General features: G+C 42.9%; 1 protein-coding gene across 4 annotated transcripts in view; it reads right to left on the bottom strand.

The window, feature by feature from the left end:
• Dop2r (dopamine D2-like receptor) overlaps window positions 1–23,990 on the bottom strand; it is a 274,395-nt gene extending 250,405 nt beyond the window's left edge. For 3 of the 4 annotated variants that reach the window (XM_076427823.1, XM_076427822.1, XM_076427824.1), the window contains exons 1-2: window positions 22,286–23,990; window positions 9,649–10,688 (exon numbers count right to left, since the gene is read on the bottom strand). In XM_076427823.1, coding sequence (XP_076283938.1) covers window positions 9,649–10,365 — 717 coding nt within the window. In that variant the 5' untranslated portion in view covers window positions 10,366–10,688; window positions 22,286–23,990. The remainder of the gene's footprint in view (window positions 1–9,648; window positions 10,689–22,285) is intronic. The other variant, XM_076427825.1, reaches the window with a different exon arrangement.
• Between the last annotated feature and the right edge of the window lie 1,651 nt (window positions 23,991–25,641).

Here is a 25,641-nt window from a genome sequence, read left to right as displayed (position 1 = left end):
AATCCGTCTAACATACCGTAGATGAGTAAATTACAATGACGCGCGACGCGCACAGTAAACACAGAGTACATTATTTACCGATCGGAAGAATTTTAATGTATTATGAAGTGGAACTATAAATTGTTATAAAATCAAACAAAATTAGAACATTCGGATTATCTGCTCTAAAATTATAAACTTAAAGGTATCTGAAAAAATTTATCTAAAAATTTTAGAAAGGTCTTACAAGGGAAGAATATACAAAAATTTAGCAAAAAAAAAGTTAATTATTAACATATTTTTTAAACAAATTATTTTTTTTAAATCAGTTTGGAGAAAAAGATTCGCTATTCAAAGATGCACAAATTGAATTTTGAAATATTCGTCTAGACGTAATAGTTTTGGAGACATTCGATAAAATGGATTTTTCGAATGTCAAATGTAAAGTGTCAAATATTTTTTTGTGAGATCTATGCCACACAAAAATTCCATTAAAATCGCGTTACTATTGGGTAACCTCCCTTGTTAGTATGACACTTCATAATCTACCGAGATTGGGTAAACTATAATCGGCTAAATTTAAAAAAATACTGGTGGCTATCATATAATTGTACACACCTTAAAGAACTTTATAATCGCAGAATCTCTAATAGACTTCATTTGAAATAATTTATATACATTTAACATTTAGTGTTCTTTAATGAAAAATTGACGGATGAGCCCTTTGTATATACTCTTTGTACATAATTCTAGTTTATAAGTTATAGTATTAAGTTATTTATTTTCTTTAGTAGTTATCAAAAATGTCGTTGAGGTTTTTCGCATTGCAATCAGAGCATGCGTTTTCCACAAAACTCATATACTATAAATAGAACTAACCTAATCTTGTTATAAATATTCATTGATTAATCTAATTACTTATGTATTAATATTGTTTATCTTGAAGTATTGTATGCGTACAATCAACTAGATACTATTTAAACACAATAGCGAATGGTCTTTTTTTTAGTATGTTTATTAAGGTACCAATTAATTATGTAATATAATGTACAATTAAAAACCAATAAACATATTTCTCTCAAAAAAAAAACACTTCATAATCTGAGCAAATACCGTACCACTTAAGGGTTAAGAGTGTGTACGACGCGTCTTGTTCCGGGATGGTTTAACGAACCGTTAACAAACGGTAAATATTGCTTTAACCATCACACTGGTGGGTTAGTCTTTAACGTAGTCCAAATAAGTGAATCATACAATTAATTATTGACACTGTCGCTGGAAATCGGATTCCGATTAAATGAGCGACGCGTTTGGTTAATATTGACGGTCACGTTATCGAGAATACCGTCGGGTGCGATTTAATAATAGAACGAGTGCATTTCGAACGCGCGAGCACACTTACCTGGCCAAATCTCGAAACGCGGCGCCTAAATACTTCCCGGCTATTTCCGTCCAACTGCACGGTTGTCCTCGTTATTATTTCAACGGGGCCCGTCGCCTAATATTAGAACGCACCGTAAATCCTGCGGAAGGATCGTCTTCTGGGCTCATTAGGCTCCGCATCGCTCGCGTAGAATAAATTATGCAGGCTCGTACAAATTACACACCAGCCCGAGCCACCGACGAAGCTTAATTGATACAAACGAAAGGAAACGACACGTGCAACACGGCCACTCTATGTACCGTGTGCTATGCTCGAGGGTGTTTCCAAATTATATGGCGCGACCTCTAAATACATGGAGATGTTTTACAAAAATGGACCGCGAAGAGTTGATCTTATGAAAAGATTAAGCGAGCTCAATGAGTTCCCACCCTTAATTATAAAATCGTTACTTTACTTTATCCTTATGCGAGATAGAAATATTTTGCAACGACTGTGGACAGCAAGAGTTAAATAAAAAGTCACTCCATCCCTTAATAGATGTTTCACATTGAGAAATAAATGCATAAAAATCCATTGTCTAGTCCTGATTGTAAAATGACTTTAGTAGAATGAGTCGATCATGAACAGACGCGTCAAACGATTCCTATTAAATTTCTCGGAAAGGGGGAGACAAATGAAAAAAATATATTCCATACTTTCTCTTGCGATGGCTACTGCACGAAGAAATAAAAACAATTTTGACCTTGGGTTTCAATGTCAATAATCATGCTACAGTGGTCACGACATATAATTTTGAAACACCGTGTACATGTCAGGCTTGCGAAACAGATTTTCGCGACGGGGCTGAGCATCGTGACATGCGAATCCATCTCCGTCACGTGACGGCCGGAAACGTCGATGGAGCGTCGCGTGAGCGACGATGGGAACAGAAAACAAAATAGGAGAGAGAACGCTGTCAAATTCGCAATGGGGCCCGATGCACGGGGGTTAAAAACGTCCCGTGACGGAGCAGCCGGCTCGTTAATCCGCGCGGAGAGGCTTTTACACGGATGGTTTGGCCCACGTTTCATGGGGCACGCGAACGATCCCCGTAATAATCGCGCGACAACGATCGCACGACGCACGAGACATTCCGCCCGCTGATTTAGGGCGATCGGCTCGAGGACTCGTAATTGACTGGAAACTCTCGCAGTAAACGCACGACTTTCCTTCTCATTTCTTTGTTTCAGAATGGACAATAGTCGGAGTCGGAATCGGTGATTAAAATAATGGTAATTATTATGCTTCGGATCTTCATGCGAAACAAAAATTGTCTGCATCGATCGGAAGAAAATAAAGAACTAAATTGAACGTTATTTCTTCCCTTAATGATTTTAATAGAGGAGAAATCATATATTGACATCTTCAAGTTTTCAAATTTTCCAATAATTTTGAGTTTCATCTACTCAATTTTGCTATGAATGCATCAAGATCCGCAGTCTAGTCAAACCAAACCTTTTTGCAAGTCGAATGTGATAAACGACTGTCTCTCAACACACTCCGTTTACATCCCCCCTTATATTCAAGCAACTCAAGAAATCTTGACGACAGAAAGCAGTCTACCTGCCAAAATCTCGGACAGCGAAGACAGTTACTGGATCAGCAGCATTCAATTCGAACCTTCGATTAGATACGGTGTCATTCGCAACCTTCAGTCACTCAATGTCAATCAGGACGCTCTTGACAAGGAACAGTACACTAACATTCAAGACAATCATTCGCTCAATGTCAATTGGGACACTCTCGTCAAGATAATTAGCATAGGATAACGATTTATTCTTACGAAGCTAACTAAATTCTGAAAGGAAGTTCCCAATACTTTAATTGGGCGACCCTTTGGATTAATAAGATGCTCCGGTTGAGAGGGTCATTCCCCTTTTTTAGACATCTATTAGCATACTTTGCTTTAAACTGTAAGCGATTGGATGCTGCAGGGAGATAAAAGTTCTGTTTTAGGAAAAGTAAATTACATCCATAGCCATCACAATTTCTGTGAACCCATCGTTGGCAACGCTGGTTTGTAGACTGCGGATTTTATGCATTTATGGTAAGAATGATCAAACGCGAAGAGTAGAAACATTGAAAGAATTTTAAAATACCTGTAAAGAGAACATACTCTCTTTCAAATTTTGCGCGCTTGGTATGCTCCGCGCGCGCTTCTATGACACCTGCTAGATGTCTCATCGATGATTTAAATGGATCGACAGTTAGCCAGTGAAAGAGAGAGAGAGATAGAAGATTCATAAGTGAGAGCACGTGCCAAGATTAATTATGATAAACAATATAGTTGACGGAAGCAGAACTGTGAAGGAGAGACGAATAATAAACCTTAATTGTCGTTTCTCTTATTTACAGGTAACTTGTAAATTTTGTATATACTGTAAATATAATACCGGTTATAATAAAAAAATCTCTTATTTACAGAGAAACAAATTTGGTTTATTTATCCTCAGTCTGTGAGACAAAAGATATTATATACCATTCTGTTAGTTCCGATTCAAATGAATGAGGATAGAAACAAATGTCTGTACAGTTTATTTTGCATAAAAATTTTAATGAAATGTCATTGGCAATTCATTGACAGTATATTTATTATGAAATGACTCCCGAAGTAGCTTGGAGCCAGCAATTACAGCAACTTCCGAAGCAGCGCGATGCTCAAAGTTTAAGAGTTTCGTGTTCGAATAGCGTACCCTAGCTCCTCTAATGAATCCGACCCGGTATAAAACCCGAAGAGCGGTCTCTTCGGGCGAATTCGCAGGGAACCAATCGCGCGAGTAAATCCCTCAAGGAGTTTTGCGTCGTGCCGCGATTTCCAGCGGTCCCTGGATAAAAGTACCGGCGAGAATGGCCGCGATGCCTGGAATACGAATAACTGGCCGGCCCCGAAATTCGACACGTTTACGAGATTTTTACGATCATTCAACCCGAAATTTCCTCGCCCGGATCCTCGAGTCGACGCGACGCGAGGCGACGCGACATACAAGGTGCTTCAAAATGATTTGTCGCCATCTCTACAGCGTGAATCTGCACCTCTAGATAGGTGGCGATTTGTTAGAAAAATGGACCGCAAAATTGTGACCTTGACATATGAAATAAAATAGTTTACAAAACTTTACGAAACTTGAGACTTTTGTTCGTCGCGATGAGTACTGCAAGATGAAATAAAAATCAATTTTGATCTTAGAATTCAATGTTAACCCCTTGCCCTACGATTTATTTTACGGTTTCAGTGATTACAATTTTTTGTAGTTCGTATAATTTCCTGACAAAGGAGAAAATTTATACATTATATATCTATACATTAACAAAACCAATGTAGAATTTTATTTCGGTTTAAAGGATACATATTTATTAGACACTGTTCAGAATCTTCATCACGAGTTAGACACGATATTGTAGGGGATGAAATAAAATAGTTTACGAAACTTTAAAGTCGTTTTCTAAGAGAACGGTTCATATGAGACACATAGTTTCTTTGAGACTTTTGTTGGTTGCGATGAAATAAAATAAATTAGAGCTTGGGATTCAATGTTGAGATAAATTCTGTGATGCATTTTTGTAACAGATCTCCACCGATCCAGAGGTGTAGAATCACTCGTCAATTAGAAGCAGTGGTCACAACATACATATAATTTTGAAACACCCTGTACTCTCGAGCAAACCCGCACACTTTCCTCGCCGTCCCAATCATGGAGCCGTTATCTTCGTTCATGGGAAAAGTTTGCATCCCGCGCGTCAACCTTTCCGCAAACTTCTATTTCACCCCGGGAAATTGCCCGCGGCACCCGCGTACGCCGGCTCTCGAGGATGTTGTTTGTTCCCCGTGCCACAGTGAATTGTTCGGGGTGACGGACATAAATGAAATAGAAGGGTTATCGAGGAATCGTGACTGCCACCGACCGAGACTTCCTCGTTCGTTCCTCGTGAAACAAAGACTGTTATATGTCGCGTGTTTCCTTAAGACTTATCGCTGGAAATAGAAGCCACTAATGGAGGCGGATTCGAGAATAATTCTCTTGGTGACCGTATTACTATCGTTCTTTCTATTTTCGCTTGGACTCCTGAGTGTCGATCGATTGTTCCGAGAAATCAAGGACACAGTACTGCGCTGAGATGACATGAAGGTACTCAAGACGTGTGTCCCCACTCTATCTTGCCCTTCTACGACGCTATTCCCCATATGAATGGTAGAGGGTGTTCTTCAAGTATCGAACGTAACAAGTTTTCTTAACACTGAAATTATAAAAACGCTTTCGTAGGAAATGACTTCTGTATTCCAGCTCCTAGTGTTTCACTTTTGTACTTTTCGTGCTTGGTAGGTTCAGTGCACTAGATTTATAATGTTTATGTAAAAGGATATATGACTCCATTTATAAAATTTGAAGGTGATCTCTTAAAAAGAAGATGAACTGCTCCACCCACAAAAAGACTTTATTATATGATATTTAGACTGCGGATCTTTATGCAAAATAAATCATGTTTGCATTGATTGCAAGACATAGGAGCCAAATAAAAATTTCATTCTTCTTTTAATTATCTTATTAAGGTGAAACTGGTGGCCTTAAATATTTTTAATATACCTCCACTGTTTTAAATTGTACGTACCAATTTTTGTCATAAATGCATAAAACCCGCAGTCTAATTATATTGTAGTCCTACGAATACTGAATAAGTATTGCTAATAAATAGACTGCGGATCACAGGAGCGAAATAAAAATTTCTTTCTTCCTTTAATTATCTGATTCAGCTGAAACCAATACGCTGATGTCCTTAAATCTTTTTAATATGTCCACTGCTTTAAATTGTGCTTGCCCATTTCTGCCATAAACGTATAAAATCCGCTGTTTGCTAATCAAGATTTTTCTATAGAAACATCGGAGATATTTAAATGCTATTCTTATTGAACCACCCCGTATAGTGTAGTTAGTAACTTATACATATAGTAACATCTTATCCAAGGAATGGTACTGTCAGCTCTCAGATAATATTTTATCAATGACACCTCCCTCTTTATATGCACACACCACTCTTTTTTAATACGTTTTTGAATAATGTATTCTCACGCCCCGTCGGCAGACGCGAAGGCGCCGCGCGCATTCCCGCAGCGTTCACGGTTTTGCATAATAAAAATATTATCATTAGTATTATATAGCGTAGCGGCGAGCTAGAGAATAAATGAAAAACGTTCCCCTTTAACGGAGCTTATATAAATTCCCATGACCCGACTCGCTAAAACGTAAAACGAGGATATTTACATACAAACGTCAGGGAAGATCGACTTTCCCGTAACCCAAAGTCAATTTCGAGGGATCGATACAACAGTTACAGCCGGAATGGGAAAAGAGCATCGTCTGGAAAATTAATAAGTACGAACGGTACCGTAAAAAGCGCGGTGATGGGGGAATTTTCCCTCTAATGAAACGGCATAAATCTATCGGGAAATTGTATTATCGCATCCAAGATTGAAATTTATACACTGACGTAAACGAAACGCGTAAAAGAAATTTCATGATGGACGAACACTGACGTAACATCCACGATGCTTATTAATGGACAATCAATGAATGAATTTAAATCAGTATAAAACCAGTACTGTTATACTCTTCTCAACTTATTAAAAATATTAACAAAGAGAATTAATTTCTATTTCATTCAAATTTGTTGCAAATCAGGCAGAAAATGTTTATTTTGTAGAAAAGTTACCGTTTTGTCAAGACTGCCCAGACACCTTTCACACTAACTTTACGTAAACAGAAATAATTCTTAAGAAGAAACGTAAATACTAGCCGATCTTAAGCGTGGTACGAGCTTCCAAAATAATCTCCGAGAAACAGAAAAATTTCAGGGGGAGAAGATCGCCATATTGTTACGGGATGTGTGTTTTAAATCGGTCAAATACTCGCTGGGAAGAGGCGTGTGTCGAAGACTGCGTGCAGTAGTGGTTGCGCTGGTAGCGCTAATTGAAATTCCGTGCATTTAAACGAGCTAAGTATTGATCGAAAGGCGAGATCCAATATTTGTCGAAGTTCGGACGCGGACGCTAGATAAACACAGGTTACACGCAACAAAAAAAAAGCGCCCGGAGCCGGAGCCCGTTTGACAATCGTGTGTCCGGGACCAGTCATAAACGTCCCGGAGCGAAAGTAGGTCACGCGCTATCTCGGGAATCGTGTCGGTCACTCGAAGAATTACTCAAATTGCTTTAATTAACTAATCCTGTTTTCGTTCGATACACGTACATATATCCTGGGGACTACGGGGACCCGTCGTCGTTTGCTCGATAACCAACCCCATGAACAACTGCCAGCTTCCCTGTGCGATGAATCCTGGATGTTACCCCCAGTTTCCTGTTCGAATCGCCTGCCGCGTACTTTTAATCGTATCGGCTTCGTAATTGAATTTCCGGATCGGACGTCGCGGAAAAGCGACCAAATAGAGGGACGGAGAAAAAGAATGGAGAGAAAGAGAGAGATGGAGAAACTTGGCCTACCAACTTGGAAAAGCTTATATCGATTCCGGGAACAATAAATAAAACTCGATCTTAAATTAACCATAATTAAACCGTGCCAGGTTTTTGCCTCCAAAGCCGAGAAAATAGGAGGTTCGCGGCGCGTAGCAAAGCTGCGAGTAATACCAGCTTTTAATTACTCGCGCGGAAGCTCACTTGCGCGAATTCCAAAGAAGTTTGTACCTGGATACAGGTTTCATTAACCGCGGCAAGATAACGGCCGGCAACCATGCTTTTTATCGGAACAAAAGGCCCGTAATTAACTGCGTAATGTTCCATTGTGCGCGGCGAACGAGTAAAACGGCGCGGTTAAACGCTGCCGAATGGATTACGGCTCCGCGTCTTAGAGGATCGGGGAGAAAAATACTTTCGCAGGGATAATAGCAGACATACGTACGCCTTTTCAGGCAGAATACAGTCGAGAGGTGAATCTCGCGCGCTTGCAACGAATCTTTGAAGGGAGGCTTGTCGTGTAACGACATTGAAGACAAGTGGTTTTTAAGAATTTTCTTCAGAACAACTGTTGGACGTGTGCAACTAGACCTTTCGGGATCTACACAGATAGTCTTGATGTACAAGAGACCTTTTTTTAGTGCAATTCTTCTTATTGTATAACACATACAGACTTCAATAAATGTTTTAGTAAACACTACATTAGTAGATACCCTATAATGTAGACGCGATCTCAAATCGCTGCAGTCTGGATTGCACTGCAAAGGTTACAATTTCGTATCGACCCGAAAGGTCAACCCCTTCGGACATCTCCAACGTGTGAGAATTGATTCTACTACCGACGTTCTACCCTGAAATGACCTTCAACGACGTATTTGACTATCGCACAGCTGCGAAAGAAATTTTATCCCATTGGAAAAACGTCACCTACGCGTTCACCCACGTAAAAAGCGTAGGTACAAGGTGTAACACACATCGTGTGCACGCTTGGACGATTTATAAAAAAACAATCTCGCTTTTCCGACATTAATTCAATGTACGAGCGACTCGTTTAAAAATACCATGAAAGGAGACCAACAACGGGAACATGATTAATGAAATAATTAACACCTCGTTTATTAAACAACCGTGAGCAGGACAGGTTTCCGGTTCTTCTTCTGATAAAGTTCTACCTCCAGTAGGTCAAAGAAAATGCGCGGACGACCTAATCTTTTAACTTTTTTTAACGTTTTTTACCCGTAGCTCGTCCCACGAATTCATTGATCTACGAGGCCCGCAGGTGTTATGTGAGAAAATTTTGATAGGAAGGAAATGTTTCATAATTTTCCCATCAAGCGCACCCTGAAAAATCATGCTTTCATCCCTTAGGACCTATAGAAAGACACCCCAACAATATTTAGAAGCCACCCAGATTTTCGCGATTTTCTACCACCCTCCTTTCACAAGAAGGAAGGATCGCGTCAGGTTCATATGAAAATTGCCCAAGTCCAAAAATGTAAATTGTACAAGAGGCGAAAAAAAAACGATTTAAAGCAAAAGTGTATTTGGCCACTAATTAAAGCAGTTAACAAAAAAATAACCATCAAACCGTAGAAATTAAAGTACTCAGCACGCCGAAGCTGAAAAGCCAATTTTCATAAAAAATGGACTTGGGCAGTTTTCATATGAGGCCGACGCTCCGGTAATTTCGCGGACGATATTTCGTGCGAAACGTGAAATGGGACAGCGAGCGTAGAACTCGTCACACACTACAGTGAACGTAGAATACGTTAGAATCGCTTACCAGGAAGTAGACAGCGTACGGCATGACGAGCACGGCGACGAGGAGATCGGCGACAGCCAGGCTGACGATGAAGTAGTTGGTGACGGTCTGCAGGGCTCTCTCGCGCACTACCGCGAGAATGACGAGTACGTTACCGAACAGCGTTAAACACGGCACGATCACCAAGATTAAGGCCCACCAGCTATTGGGGTCCGTTTTCTCGTCGTCGGCGGTGGGCCCGCACTCGCCGACGGTGACGACGCCGGACGCGGTTCCAGCGACGATCGACGACGTGCAATTCACGCTGCCATTGATGCTCAGGCTACCATTACCAGCGTAGTAGGTTAGGTTCACGAATTCGTTCAGCTGGTTGAAGTAGCCGTTCAGGTCCTCGAAGTCGAACAGGTCGGATATGCCGGTGTAGTTGTCGGTGGCGATCGTCGACGACGAGTATCCCGAAGACGAGGACGAGGACGACGAAGATGACGATGAGGAAGACGAAGACCCGGTGAACCACGAGTCACTGAACGCCGAGCCGGTCGTCGTCGAGTCGTTGTACCAAGACAGCTCGACGCCGCTGCTCGGACCGTTCCCGTCGTTTCTCGAGAGGATACCCTCGTCGTCATTTTGGATGGTCACGTCCGCGTTGAATAGTTCGTCTGGGTGTCGCGGCTCCTCCAACGACAGGTTCCTCGCGATAGATCCGAGCAGAGACGACCCGTTCCCTCTCGCCTCCATTTCGCCGGAGATCTACTTCGGATCCTGCGCGACTCGAGCCCAATTACGAGATCTTCGAACGTCCTGGCTGCAAATCCGTTTCTTCGACTTTGCCTGGCATCCTCGTGGCCTGTTTTCTCTTCTTCTTCCTCTCGGACTGTCTCTCTTCTTCTTCTCTTTCTCTCCCTTTTAACTGTGCTCACCACAACAACGATAAGGCTCTCGAACCTCCGTGCACTCAAGAAACGAGGTGCTGCGCCCTGTCCTCTCTGCCCTCCCACCGCTCGCGCCGGCCGCCGCCCCTGGCTTAGACGCGTATCATTGAAATCCCCCGCCGAGAATCTCTGTAATGGGAAAAAGGTCCGTGGTCAATGCGATTGCTTCTATATCCTACCCCACCCCCCGCATACCGCCTCCAACCACACGATAAACCGGATGCTTGTAAAATGGAAGCGCAAACACCGGCCACGCGGACATATCGTGCCAAGAAATTCCGGACCGATGGCATCGGACATTTAAGCCGCATTCTAGTCTACCAGCTTGAAAAATCCAGCTTTCGGGAGACTTGTCGAAACGTCGCTTCCTCGCAGGTTTCGATGGAATTGAGATATGTTATAAATCTCGATATTTTGAACAACTTTTTCCTATACAGCTAATAGGCGGTCGCTTTTAGTTTTTTTTAGATATTAACAAAAAACTGCTAGTTCGATTTTAACGAATTCCGCCATATTAAAAGATATTTGGTTAGGTCTGGGTTGGGTCTGTGGTGTTCCATCAATTAAAAAGGGTAGAATTCGCTGCAGTGTTTTCAGTTTTTCTGCCAAGCTGGAAGAGATGGTTTACTAGACGACGTGTGATGAAAGTTTAGAAAATATCGCGTTTGGTCAGAATTACGAAAACAATAGTAAAAGTTGCTTCTTACAATCAGTTTGCAGTCTGCGCGAGAAGATATTTACTAGAAATAATCTTCATAAGAATCTAGTGAACAACTTTAACATAACATGCGACTCTGTGCAGAGTTCAAATGCTGGCATTACATTTTCCACAAGTATACGTTGTTCACACACAAAGTTAACCATACGACAGTGCATAATTTTCACAATGTTATGGACCTTTAAAGACGAGAGGGTCTAACGTGGCCATTCAACATTTCAAGCGTATTCCCATTTATAGGGTTAAAGTACGAATGATGTGTGTGTATTATACGTATGTACATGTGTGTATTAACAAATAATCCTATGTATAGTTAAATTTATAAAATAGAGAATCGTAACAGAAGAATTCTAAAATTGTAATTGCCAACGAATTGTAAAAAGAAGATCAGATCAAAACGAGCTTTCGCGAGAAACACGTCTGTCAACGAATGGTTATCCGTGTGTCATGTTTTACAAATAAATACGGCTTATTCCTCACACATTTGAAAAATACAATATAATTATTCAAGAACCGAACAGATTCTCTTGGAACATTCATTCAAGTCTCCAAAACTGCAGCAAAATCAGTTTCACCTGCTGAAACGATCACGATTTTTGGCCCTCAACGGAAAATCGTTTTAAAGCATTACGTGGTAAACGACAGTCAAAGTGTTATTAAACGCGATTCTGAATCGTTGTTAACGCGATCTAATGCGTTTCGAGCGCGTACTACGGAACTGAATGGGGTATTGAATATTAAAGCGATGAATACGCGGAGGCTCTGGGTTAACGAAGGTATACGAGGTTTTCGGTTAACAATGAAACGTGTGATAGGTTGAAACGATATTTCACGTGCGTTTCAAACTTTTTCCGTTTAATTATTTCGAAACAATGGGTAGCAGTCTGTGTTCCTTTCGTTTCGCTGTTAGAATAGAATTCCGCGGCCACCTCGTTTGATTCGCAGGCTTTGCCCGGATAAATATGCGGAAGAGCTGTGTGTTCGTAGCAGCTTTACAATGGCACATAAGGATGGGGGTATGGTTTTGACTGCTAATAGGATGTTTAACCGGAATTGAGGCTCCTTTGTGCATTCACGTGAGTATGAATGACGGGGGTGGTACGTGAATGAATCATTCAAATAACTGAATCGAATGAAAGGAATGCATAAAATCGGACCGCCATTGTCCGTTACGTTCGACACCAAATATTTGAGACAATTTGTACAGCTTACAAAATAAATGAAGAGAACAGCGTGACAATAGACTTCGGAATAAACACGCCGGACAAAACCGCGTAAAATGTCCGCGAGCGTTGCAAAAAGCAGATAAGCATGATTTACATTCGACCAGTGTACAGGCTGTAAAGAAATTTTATGTCGCGACCATTATAGAAATAGAAATTCATCTTGAATTTATAAGTCAAAAGGTCAATTAATTATTTTGTTGGGTCGTATTCTACTTTCCACAAGGATAAAAAGGTAATTGATTAGATTTAATAATGTGAACAATATTTTAAGTAATAGTACAGCAATTTCTCGTGGTGACTCCGAGTCACGGGTTAATCTGGCGCGCTAGATTATTCATTCGCGTATCGAGCACTTTAAAGCGAGCACTAGCCGAAACGGTCGGCGCGATCCAGCCGGAATCGATGTATCCATGAATCACAGAAACGAATGTCGCCGAGCAATCTCAGAATTAAAAGAAAAGCCACGGTCCGTGCAAGCGGACAGGTTTGGAGGTCCTGACTCTCGGTGTCCTCGTGGTAAAAGGTTCGGATACACGCTAGCTGGAGGGGTGGATTGACAGATGGACAAGCATTACCGTCTTTCTCTTGGCCTTCCAGCTCAGTCACGCTACAAGTATAGAGGAAGAGAGAAAGAGAAAGAGAAAGGGAGGACAAGAGAGATCTCGGAACACAGCATCATCCTGCAGGGACCCTCTTAAGGACAGAAATCATCTCCTTATCCCTCGGGATCGTCCGTTCCCACCGATTCCCCTGTTCTACATACACTTAGCCGGCCGGGCTCAAAGTGTATCGTGCCTCGCTATCTTTCAAACTATAAATTCCTCGGCGGAAGGTGTCGCCGGCTGTGAATTTCGCGGGATATATGAGCGTAATGGCACTCAAAAGCGTTAGGAAAATGAGGTAAAACGAGAGCCACCGAGCACGCCACTTTTAAACTTTCAAGCACCTTGACACCGGCGAAACCGTATGCATATATACCCGGTGGCCGGGGATTTTCGCAACGATTTTTCAACTCCGGATCGTGGTCTCGTCATATGCGTGAAACCCATTTAGAAATGGAGGGGCAAAAGAGAGAGCCCTTTCCCTCCCTGAAACACGTGTTCGGTCAATTAAAAAGGGCAGAATTCTTTTTCGTAAATCTCGCAGATTTCTCTTGTAAATATCTCGGCAGTGATATTTCAAGCCAATCAAAATGGAACTTCTTTATTTTGATGTAAGACGAAGTTTGAAGTTTTAAAATAATTTTGTGGAAGTACTGCAAACGGCGCAAAGCGATTTCTGATTTTGCTCCACCCAGAGTGGCCATTTGTTTCGCTGCGCGACTGCGACGTGGCACTCCGTCCTCGAGAGAAATGTCGTCGTTGTAGAACAAGGTTGACTAACATCAGGAAATCATTTTGAATTTGAATGTACGCTTCTTGACCTCCTTAGCGGGGCGACACAGCGAAACAGCTTTAGCCGTCAACATTCCAGAGCATCCTGTATAGAATGCGTTCAACGGGAAGCCGATGGGAGTCGCTGATAAATAGCTCAAAGCTGCCGTCACATCGCGCAGCGACTCGTAAAATATGAGACGCATTACGTAATAATGAACGGTGCTCAATTTGGACAGGGTAACTGATGTAATATTTACGTGGAACGTCGCCGGGAAAACAGGAAGACCATCGGACAGGAAGCGAGACATCGCGCTGCCACGCTACGACCACGCTTCTCCGCCCTTTATCCCTTTTTAAATCGCTCCCGCTCGCTGCTTTACATCCTTTCCACCTTCAGCACGCATCATCCCCTTCCCGGGACTTCCCTTCAGTTTCCCTAAGAAAAATTTTATACCCGAAAACGGCTGCCACTCCGCGCGATCGTACTAAATGTCAACGACGAGACAGCGCCGCCATCGCGGTGCAGCGGTTCGAAATCCCTAAATTCCGGAAAATACAAGAACATCAATGTTCGAACTCCCACTGGATTCAAAATTATTGCCCCAGGGCGTTTAAGGTAATCATTAAATATATTGGTATCTAATCAATTGCTACTAGGAATGGCGTGAACTGCTACTTTTGAATTACTGAGATCAAATGAAATTATTTAAATAAAAATAAATTTTTAAAAAATACCACGTTTTTAAAACGGACTAAAAAGTATAAAATAATTTATCCTAGCCCCATACAGATTCCTAACCCCGTACAGATAGTCCTGAAAATTTGTGATTGTGTGAATTTTGAATAGTTATGAAAATACTTGTAAGATTTAAAACGAAGAACGTGGGGCGCAAGATAATACATAGTAAGGAGTGTAGAGAGTAGCTGCCATTGAGAAAACTCGCACAACAGTTCATATCATTTGCAGTGCAATCAAATTGTTAGTGATTTAGGTGAACTATTCATGCATCAATTATCTATTGCATGCGCCCCACGTTTTTCGTTTTAAATCTTAGAAGTATTTTCATAGCTGTTCAAAATTCACAATCACAAATTTTCAGGACTATCTGTACGGGGTTAAGAATCTGTATGGGGCTAGGATAAATTATTTTATACTTTTTAATCCGTTTTAAAAACGTGGTATTTTTAAAAAATGTATTTTTATTTAATCAATTATTTTCTGCTTTTTAGTCTTGTGTGTGCGAAATTTTTCAATCGATTTTAAACATTTTGATGAGATTATAACAGAGACATGTAGTAAATTTCAGACGGTATTGCGACCGCGTCCTGTCGAAAACAAACGCCGTGGTAAAATGTCAAAGATAAAGGTTCGACCACGGTGCATTATACAGGTGTGCCGACTTCCCTCAAAAAACTGAGGTAGATGAGTCGTAATTCTCTGGCCGCCGCCAGACGGCGCATGGTCCCGGGTACTGTACATGTGCGAATGAGATTGTGTGTGATCAATTAATCGCGGGGATTGCGGGCGCGCTGTTGAATACACACAATCACACTCATTCGCACACGTACGGTACCTGGAACTATGCGCCGTCTGGCGGCGGCCAGAGAATTACGACTCATCTGTCTCCAAATTTCAGCATTACAGAGATGCTAAGTCGGCACACCTGTATAATGCACCGTGGGTTCGACGGACAATTTCGGTGCAACTGTCCATTCGCTTGGTAAACAAACATTATAGTATAATAATACGTAGTAAATTTCGAACCACCGCACGGAGCTCGAATGCACATTGAGCTCCTTCGGTGCGAAGCGGGTCAGTGGAGTGGGGATGAGTCAGAGTGGGAACCGAGTGGGTACTACTAAGTGTCTCGCGGGGAGGTGTAACGGTTAAATTTTTAATACTTTATATCTCCTAAACGCATAGGCTTTTCTAAACATTTTTTTAAATATTGCATTGTCATCCAGTTCTGAGCTATGTTTAAAATTTCAAGTCTCTAGCTCATCAGGAAGTTAGTTTAAAATCAATTGCAAAATTTGTACCGAACAAACAGACAGACAGACAAGAAAACAAGCTAATAAAAACGTAGTAAAATGAATTGAATACACGAAAGGACCTGCTACATTGTCCTGTACTGCAGATTTTAACAACGACAAATCAGAGGTCCGAACGCGGATTTGTTATTTTTAATGAATAAATACTGAACCGAACGTACCGTTACGTCGCAATTAATTATTAATCCTTCGATTCCGCGAGAATTCCGATGACGCGCAACGCGACGTTCCGTAATCTCGGATGACGTTATATGATGTTTATAATTACTCGTGCTGGAAAGGAGGAATGTTCGAGTAGAAATGAGTGAGACCGAGAGAAAGTATGGTCGGAATGTGCGAATAAAATAGATCCGTAAAGTTAGGATATTATAAAGCAAGTCACATTTCATAGCTGTAATGCTGAAATAAAACAATAACAATAATAATAATAATTACTCGGGCTGGAATGCAACGCGTTTCCTTCGGGCGATAGTCTTTCATGAGTCCCGGCCCGGAGGGAGAGCACGCTGACATCTGAATATGTATATATGCAAAGTAACGTTATAATACTGAGTGAAGAATGTAGTGTTGAAATTTCGTTCCCGAATGGCTGCTCTGTTATTTACAACAGCGCGTGCCCGCGTTCTCTTTTTCCGTCTTTCCTTGCGGGCTGCACACATGCCATTAGATGCATTATTCCCCGCACGTATGCAAACCAGAAGGACACGGGTTCTTACGTTTCCCCCTGTCGATTTTTCTTTTTCCGGAACGCGAAACCGCACGCCGACTAATGTACTGTAAATTTTCCATCAGTTAGGCTGGTTTACCTGTCCCGTACCAATACATCCTCCGCGCCGCCGCCGGATTAAAATCTCTCGGCTGACGACAGTGGTAAATATTTCGGTATACGATAACGTGACAGTCACGCACAACCCTGTCAAAAAGCTTCACGCACGAAATGTTTGTTCAACTACCCGAACGCGATTAATTCGTCCCGTCCGGTTTTTACTTTCCTTCTGGAACGGCCGTTGTCGACTGTTACCGCTTTTTTCACCGAATTTCACCGACGTTCTATCAGCCCTACAAACGCATTTCGCTCGAGGAGACCGCCAGATAACACCGTAACGCGGTGACCTAACGAGTCACCAGAAACATTTCTGGGACCAAAAATTTTACACCCCTTTTTATACAATCCTGTAGATTTTGACGAAGGTACTCCAAAAATGCAGGGTTTAAAGCATGGAGTTCACTCGTTCAAAAGTTATTTGCGTATAAAGTCGAGCGATTTCAAGTGTTTCGGATAGGTGGGTGCCGCCATATTGGTGTTTATTGAGCCTATCCAGTAGGTGGCAGCACAAACATTTAGTTAGAATTATCTAAATTGAATTATATTTTGAATTTGCGAGCTTCCTCAAAAAATGTACAAAATATTAAATATTTTGAAAAAACGACTATCGTACATCGGCGACGGAATCTTTCCAGCAATTCCAGTCTCGAGAAAGCGCGCATAGAATTATTAGAACACGAGAGGCTCGCGAGCGCGTGACAAATCAGTGAGAAGGTAAATCCGCGACGCACAAAGTCCTCGAAATTTCTCGAGCGTCGGGGAAATATGCCGGTAGCTGTGAAATATATTGCGAAGGCGACGAAGGCAAACAAGCACAATAAGGCTGCATACAAACCGGAATTATGGCGTCGCGGGGCGAGCGTTGCTCGCACAGTGGGCCCAGCTGAGAAAGTACGCAATATTTTTTCGAAAACTCAAAAACAAAAAAGATTTTTTAATGATACATCAACTGAATATTTTTTAGAGAATTTAACCATTTTTCCATTGATTTAATGTATGTATAATATGTACTTTGAAAGTGTTATAAAAAGATATAAAACTTCTTTCTACAGCAGAACCGTTCATTTAGAACTTGTGTTAATTAAATACTACACACACGTCACAAAAGGTGGCTTGCGGGTCGTGCTGCTGCCGCAAAGTTGCGTACTCCGCACTTCAAAGCACTATAAAACAACATGCTGCAAATGAAAGCAGCTGGTTCTTTTCAGGAGTGAAAGAACACAGTTACGAAATGCTATAAAACTTTTTTGTGGGTGGATCCATTGACTTTCACTCTGAAAACTGCAATGCGTGAAGTAAAAAGTTAGCTGCGTTTGAACATGCCTATGTTGAAATGTTATTCGACCCAGCTCCGACGAACTTCATCTTCACATATAGACCTTGACAACATATTTCAAGGCCAAGGTCTTGTCAGACTTTTGCAAACATTTTCCTCTATTTGAACATTTTTTTTATTGCTGAATAAACTTAATCGAGTAAGAAAACGTGATGAAATTTTGAATTTTGATCAGCTGGACTCGACGTTTGGCCATTGTGCGCCGGAGGTGGGAGTTTCGCCCGGAACAAAAGTTAATCTCGAAGGATCGCGTAATTCGAGCGAGCAGGCTTTCGGGAAATATCGAGGGGTCACGTGGGAGTTCCTTGTCCGATCTGCACCAGCCTCGAAACGGCAGATGTTCGCCGAGGATTTTCGGGAATTCGCTAGGAAGCCGTTCGTTCGCCGCGGTTCATCGAATTCGTCGAGTTTTCAATCGGCCCGCTCCGCAACAAACGCCTGTCACTAGCTCGAAAATCCATCGGGATGCGTGTTCTCCGTGGAATTGCGCGTGGGAATCGCGGCGAAAGTAATCGAGCACGCGGAAAAGAAAAGCTTTCGCCGTGTTCGTTTCCCGAACACGAGCCCAATATGCAATTCATTCCGCGGCGAGACGGTTTCTGTCTCGGAAGAAATGAAATCGTGCCCCGCAAGATTGATCGCCCTCCCAACTTACCTGTACCGTACAACCGCGGAGGAAACCTGTACCGCGATGCACTACGGGAAAGATGACTGGCAGGCGCACCACTCGGATTAATCATCGAAATCAGTTATAATTAATTTTCGAGCATTAATAGCCGGCTGCAGAGATCAATTTTTTCGTAGAGGCTGATTTTTAGGCTCATAAGTAGACTGCGGATTTTATACAATACATTTAATTAATTTTGGCATATTAACTAATTTTTAACATGTACGTTATCGGATTCCTATTCAGCAGCATTATGTTACTCGATATTGATTAAAATTTTCATGAATTCTCTGTCGCCATTTATTAAACAGAAACTAACTACTACGAAGACTCTCATTGCCAGTGACTGCAACTTGAAACTCCTTGGAAACGCTAGTTCCCTTTAACTCGATAAGAACACTGACAACTGCAATTGGAAAAACTGTGCATCTGGAATTTCCTTCATTTTCCTTAAATGCAGTGCAGTACGCGTAACCTGTTGCATTCGCGTTGTCATTGTGTACGACCCAGTGTCTTAGAAAAGAAATTGATAGCGACTCAACCCGCTCGATTAACCGCGCTGAACCGAAAATCTCGACGCATACTTCTGTCCGAGCACACTTGTCCAAATTCCAAATCGAAAGAGCGTAGAAGCGAGGGATTTAGTTGGTAGAAAAGGGACATGCTTTTCTGGGAAATAGCGTACAAACAGCAACAAAGCGTAATAAAAATTGTCTGCATCAAAATTGCTAATAATTTATATATCATATAATAATATACTGCTTTAAACTGTACCAACTTGATTTTCCCTAAATGCATAAAATCCGTAGTCTGCTTACACGAGTCTCCTAGTGCGAAACGACTCGAGCAAATTGTATATTGTTACTCGAGCTGTTTTCCAGGAAACTCGAGCCGAACCAGCAGCTATCAGCTATTAATGTGCCTTCAGATCTGGCCGGAGTAATTCAATATAATCTAAAGGAGCCTATTTCCCGAGCCTGTGTAGTAATCATTCTGATATAACGATACCACCGCCGCGTTAAGTAGTAAAAGCACGCATTAGGTCCGGCAGTGGAACGGCCCGTAATAAGGTCGACAGCACGAAATTCGACGGTCATTATTCTTGCGGCTTATCCTGTTCCTCGCGCGAGTGCCGGAACAGCGTTAATTCAAAACGTTCTTGACCCGCGAGATTACGAATATCTGCTACTTTACGCACGCTATCCGACTTTATCTCCCTAACCGCGCCCCCCAAACAGTGTTGACACGACGGAAATTATAGTGGGGACCAAGTAACTTGTTCGGGCTCATCGTTAAGCAAGTTTAACACACATACACTATATCTCTCTCTCTCTCTCTCGCACGCATTCTCTCGATGTTCCGGTAATTTTCGGTACCGAGCAAGAGAAATGGAACGGCCGATAATCCAGAAACACGTCGACCTATTCGATATAATTGTAACCCGCGGAATCGTCACTAATTAATAGAACGCGAACGCTTCTCCGCCCCTCGAAACCGTCGATCACCGTTTTTCGAATGGCTACGAGGGGACGCGAAAAAGCGACGCCATCGAAACACTGGTGACTACGAAAAAAAATAGGACGTAACGAAATTTCGTACTCTACAGTTGCCAAACACAAAATACCGAGCGATCAAAACGTCTGGTTCGCACTCTCTCACGAAAAATTACAGGTTAGTGTTTGCTAGGGGGGGGGGTCCCGATTTATGTAGCAATTTCTCACGTAAGAGGCGTTTGTATTTTCAACAATTGTAAAACACGAAATTTCCACTCGGTCGTTCCGTCTCGCGTGTTATTTCAACTGCTAACGCGTCCGCCAGGATCGTTCTATTACTCCATCGTTACGCGAACAGCGTGGTTATAACATTTTACTAAACGCGACGCGTCCGCTTCGCGATATGAGAAAATTTGACGAGAAAAACTCATTAATTCCTTTAAATATTCTGCGAAACGGTCTGCACATAAAATTAGTCTCGCTTTTTCTACGTGAAATACGAGGTCGTGGTGGTCGGACACGTGGGACGCGTTCATCTTGGAAATATGTGATACCGCTATATGCCATTGTTCTTTTTTCAAGTTTCGAAGAAATAACGACCCACTAACTATACATTACACGGAACAACGCGATCGTGCGTGAACGTGAGCTATTTTTATCATAAATGATTTCTTTTATAATCGTCGGGAACACGAGCCTGTGTGGACAATTATTGAATAAATTAATTTGTCGATGAACACGCTGCAATTAGAGTCGATCAAAATCTGACTGACTCTTGTCAACTTTACAGGAAGATATAGTTAATCGGAATGATTGGCTGGTGTTCCTACTGCCCACGTTGTGTGTCACATGAATGTTAAACGTTCGGTATCAGCGCCATTCGTTTCGCTCGTAACAGAAACAGCAGGTGTACGCACCAGCTACTAACTATTCTGCGCTCATTTTAGATAATCATCGAATGAATCACACCATTAAAACATTTGTATCCGATCATCGATAACACTTACGACGTTCAGCGTGTCGAGAGAAAAGTATGTGCTTACGCGCAGCACGTTCAGAATCGTACTTCCCGCACGAAAGTACATTATCCTACGAATCTCACCCCTCCAATTAGCATTTTAATTTACAATTTTAATCTCCATTACCATTTTAATTCGAGCTGCAGCTGCCCCGATCACCCGGAACGGAATATTAATATATTATCGTTGTTTGCATCGCTTGCGACATATTACAAAAAAAAAATACAACTCTGACGCACCAGAAAATTAATTTGACGTTCCTCGCGCAATGTACAAGACCGCACGTGCGCGACACTGAACTTCCCGAGAGAGAAAAAATTCAGTTTCGCGTGGACCGTCTATCGTCACGGCGCACAGTGCGTTTTTTATGGACAAAAATGAAAAAAAAACTCCCGTATTGGTATTTAAAACCTTTACAGAAGTGTTCCTAGAGATCTGTTGCAAAGGTAAGCGATGATATATTACAATTCACTAATATTAAAATGATATTAGTTTGTTTTTTCCACTGTCTTGAGATCAAATTGATAATGTAAATTTAAACATTACCGGTAACTTTCATTCAGGTCTTGAAAAATACCCCTCTCAAAACTACCTCGTGATTATCGTAAAAAATTCTGCAAGATTTCAATTGTAATCTCTACAGAGCTTCTTAAGGCTACTACAGTGTCGAACTAATAATATTATCATGTACTCTATATTCTACAACTTCCGTGAAATATTTTTTCGTGTTACTTATAATTTTCTCGAGAGAACGGGCTTTTGAACAGCACTGCGCGGCGATCCGTCACGTTTAATTTACCGTCTTTCGGCAATCTGGGCAGGTAAGCGGCTTTCGTAGTGGCCGGTCGAATTGCGTTTTAATTAATAGCGATTAAGGTCCGTTTAGCAATTCAAATCTCGCGTGGCTACACCCTTGACACAGCGAGGCATTTCTCGGTCAAGAGAGGCCCACGGTCACGAAGACATCCGACGCATTCCCATAGCAATCGCTTGGAGGCGCGATCGTTACTCACCGTGGTTCACCGGCGCGACACGTTCGTTGTCGTTGCATCGTCGATCATCCATGACCATTCACGTTCGTCAACGATCCCGTGCTTCTGTCGATCGGAGTGATCCCCGCCACGCGAACTCTCTCGTTCTCAATGGGCGGGCCCCGACGTTCTTCGACACCGAGGAATGCACCGGATCAGTGCGTAATCCGGAATCGACGTCGATTCGCCCGAGAACTTCCTCATGGTGTCACGCGTTCGTCGCCGAGTGCTCCTCGTGCCTTTCCCATATTCTGCGCAAGATCGACGTATCGAGTCCACCCGTGTCTCTCTTCCGCCCTGTGTCTCCTGTTCCTGTGCCTCTCCGTCCCGCGCCCTACGTGTATGTCAGGGGGATGATCCCCAGCACCGTGACCCAACCATAAAATACACGGAAGTCGTCCTAAGCCCCGCCATTCACCGGCGGCAGATCGATTCAATATTTTCCAACGAGATCAAAAACCTCGCTCGGTCGCGCACACTCGCGTACATGTATATACATGCACAAATACGTACACACTCGGCACACACTATTCAATCGAGGCATCGACTGGCATTGTGCTTGGCCTGTACGGGTTATTATGTTCGCCCGCGAGATCGGCCGACACCGTAGGGGAGACAGATCCTCGCTCAACCCGGCTCCCTCGTCAACCCCTACCGGCCGACGAAGGAACGATCGAGCGATCGGTTGGATCGTGTCGGAAGATCGCGCCGGACAACGGTTTAATCGAGCACCGCCAGTACATCGGAGCAATCTCGGCCGGTCGATTCTCCAGCATCGAGCAGGAAATTCAACCGATTAACCCGGAACGCGGAGAATCCTTTGGCCCGAAGGGACGTCGAACGTCCGGCGTGCTATCCATTAGCCACCGCGCACGATTTCGATCGATCGGACAGCCTCGTTTTTTAATTCACACCTTGTCGGTCTGACAGCGATCGGCTTTCTCCTAGTTATCCCGTGCATTCTCTCGCTCTCTCTCTCTCTCTCTTTCTCTCTCTCTCTCTTTCGCCAAATCGGACCGAGGTCTCGCGTTCTACGCGTACACACGAAAATAGTTTCACACGCGATCGATCCCGGCGCTCAGACGATTCAGTCCACGGAAAGAACGGAAATCCGTTTGACGGACCCGGTGCGGTGGTGTCTCTCGATGGGCGTAGTTGGACGCTGGACGACGCGCGACGCGACAGTGAACGAGGACGCCACTTGAGGGTACCTGTGGATTCCACTGGACAGGATCGCCCCGAACGCGAACGCCCCCAGAGGAAGACCGAAAACCCTTCAAGGACTCTTCTCGACCATCCGATCGAGTCCGGTCAGCCAGGATCGCAAGAGGACGGCCGACATAACCGTCGATCTACCCGTACTCGTCCACATTCTTGGGTCGTCGGTGTGTCGGTTACTCTTTGGATCGACGGGACAGCACTTCCGAGCCACGTTGTCGAACGAACGCCGAGCGACTGGCTGTCTGCTCGAGTTTCCACACCGCCTCGAATCCCGAAGCTCGCGCGTTCGCCGGAGATCGAGGGAGGGAAGCAACGATGGAGGGGGCGGAAGCAACCCTCTCTTTCCAATGGTACGCGCACACGCTCCTCGCCACCCCTAATTCGCGACTCTCTGCTTTCTCGTTTTCCTTTGCCATTCTCTCCACCCCTCTTGCCGAAGAATGATCGTTCTTCTCTTCCTCCTCTTCCTCTTTTTATTCTTATTCGACTCGATGCCCAACCCTCCCACCGAAACCAACCCTTTTTTCTCGTCTTCTTTACGACACGGAACTTCGAAACTCGCTGGATCAGCCGTTTGACAATATTATTAGGTTACGGTCTCCGCGTGGAACCGCTTTAATGTAGCACGTAGGAGATCACTGTCGCTTTTAATTACGATCGTCATCGACGCCATCGGCTGTGAAGATACCTCCGCGCGGATCGAACAGTCAATGCTCATTTTATCGGTTCTTTCGGGTCCTCGGAGATGGGCAACCTGTGTTGCAAGTCTATAATGGAGATCGGGGAAGGCTAATAGATTTTTCAGTTTCTCATCGCTAGACAACGGATCTTTATGGAGAATGAACATTTTCTACTTGAATTGCGATAAACTCGAGCGAAATAGAAATTTATTTTCGTTCTGAATATGTTTAATAGGCTGAGAATAATACAACAGTATTTTTAAATTCATCTAATGTTGTCACTGTTTTAAATTGCACCTATTCATTTTTGGTCACTGCCATTCTTGGTTGAATCGATTACTCTCAAAATAATGTATACGATAATGAGATAGCGGATCTTTATGAAAAATAAAAGTGTTTGATATGTTTATTTTTAATTGTTCAGTAGGGTGTAAACTAAAGTTCACTCTCTCGACAGAAACCGCCTGATTCATTAGGAATTGTTGCGCCGCGAATGGGTTTCTGTTCTCCGTAGCCAGCTGGAAAAGAAAACTACGGTTGTATCCCGAACTCTACGGGTAAAATGTTTTATTTGAAAATGTGTGCGCGCGGCCAGACATAAAAGACCGTGCCATTTGTTTATTGTACCGTGAAGAGCCGTTTCAAACAGGGCACGTCCGGTCCTTGAACGTCCGTTTAAAAATCTGATCTGAATTCTTCCTCGACTCTTCGCGAGGGATAAGAGGGTTCGCGCAGCACGACGGAGGAAGGTTAAGAAGGTGCTCGGGGGACGTAAAGAATTTTCACAGCTTTCGGTCGCTTTGACAAAGAACAACGACCGCCCGAAGAAAAACGAAGAGTGTCGCGCCCTCTTTTGTGGAAGAAGCCAATGAAAATCGTCGACAAATCAACTACGCGTACACGAAAACACTCGACAGAAAATCCTCGCTACCGTTCATAAGCGACGTACTTTCACGTGTATCACCGTGGAATCGTAAAATTCGTGGCCCCGAGCAGAGGTGGAGTGAATTTATAGTTTCCAATTTTCCGTTTGTCGCGCCGGCCACCCTGAACTTGCCACACTTCGCGAAAGTGGGATAGTCTCTGATTTCTGACTGGCGCAAGATTACGAACTACGCTTCCCGTAGGTGGGCATCTGTAACCTTGGATTATGCCTCTGCTGGATTCAAGTCAGCTCCAAGCTAGATTCGGATCGTGACACGTCAGCTCAATGTCAGATCCATGGTAGATCGTGTCTAGGTCTTTGAGGACGATATCATATTAGATCGTTGCATATGAAATGTCAGATTTTTAACAATGACATTAAACAAACACAATCTTGTATTGTATATATAGTATACTCAATGTATTTTATCTACAAATTCCAAGTTTCCTGATTGCTTGGGATCAGAGTTGGGCAGAATTACAATTGAATTACTCCAGGAATTATAATTACAA

Source organism: Lasioglossum baleicum, chromosome 7 (assembly GCF_051020765.1).
Source record: "Lasioglossum baleicum chromosome 7, iyLasBale1, whole genome shotgun sequence".
Lineage (NCBI taxonomy): Eukaryota > Metazoa > Arthropoda > Insecta > Hymenoptera > Halictidae > Lasioglossum > Lasioglossum baleicum.
The sequence above is the reverse complement of the archived record's forward strand: the minus strand, read 5'-3'. Positions and strand labels throughout refer to the sequence as shown.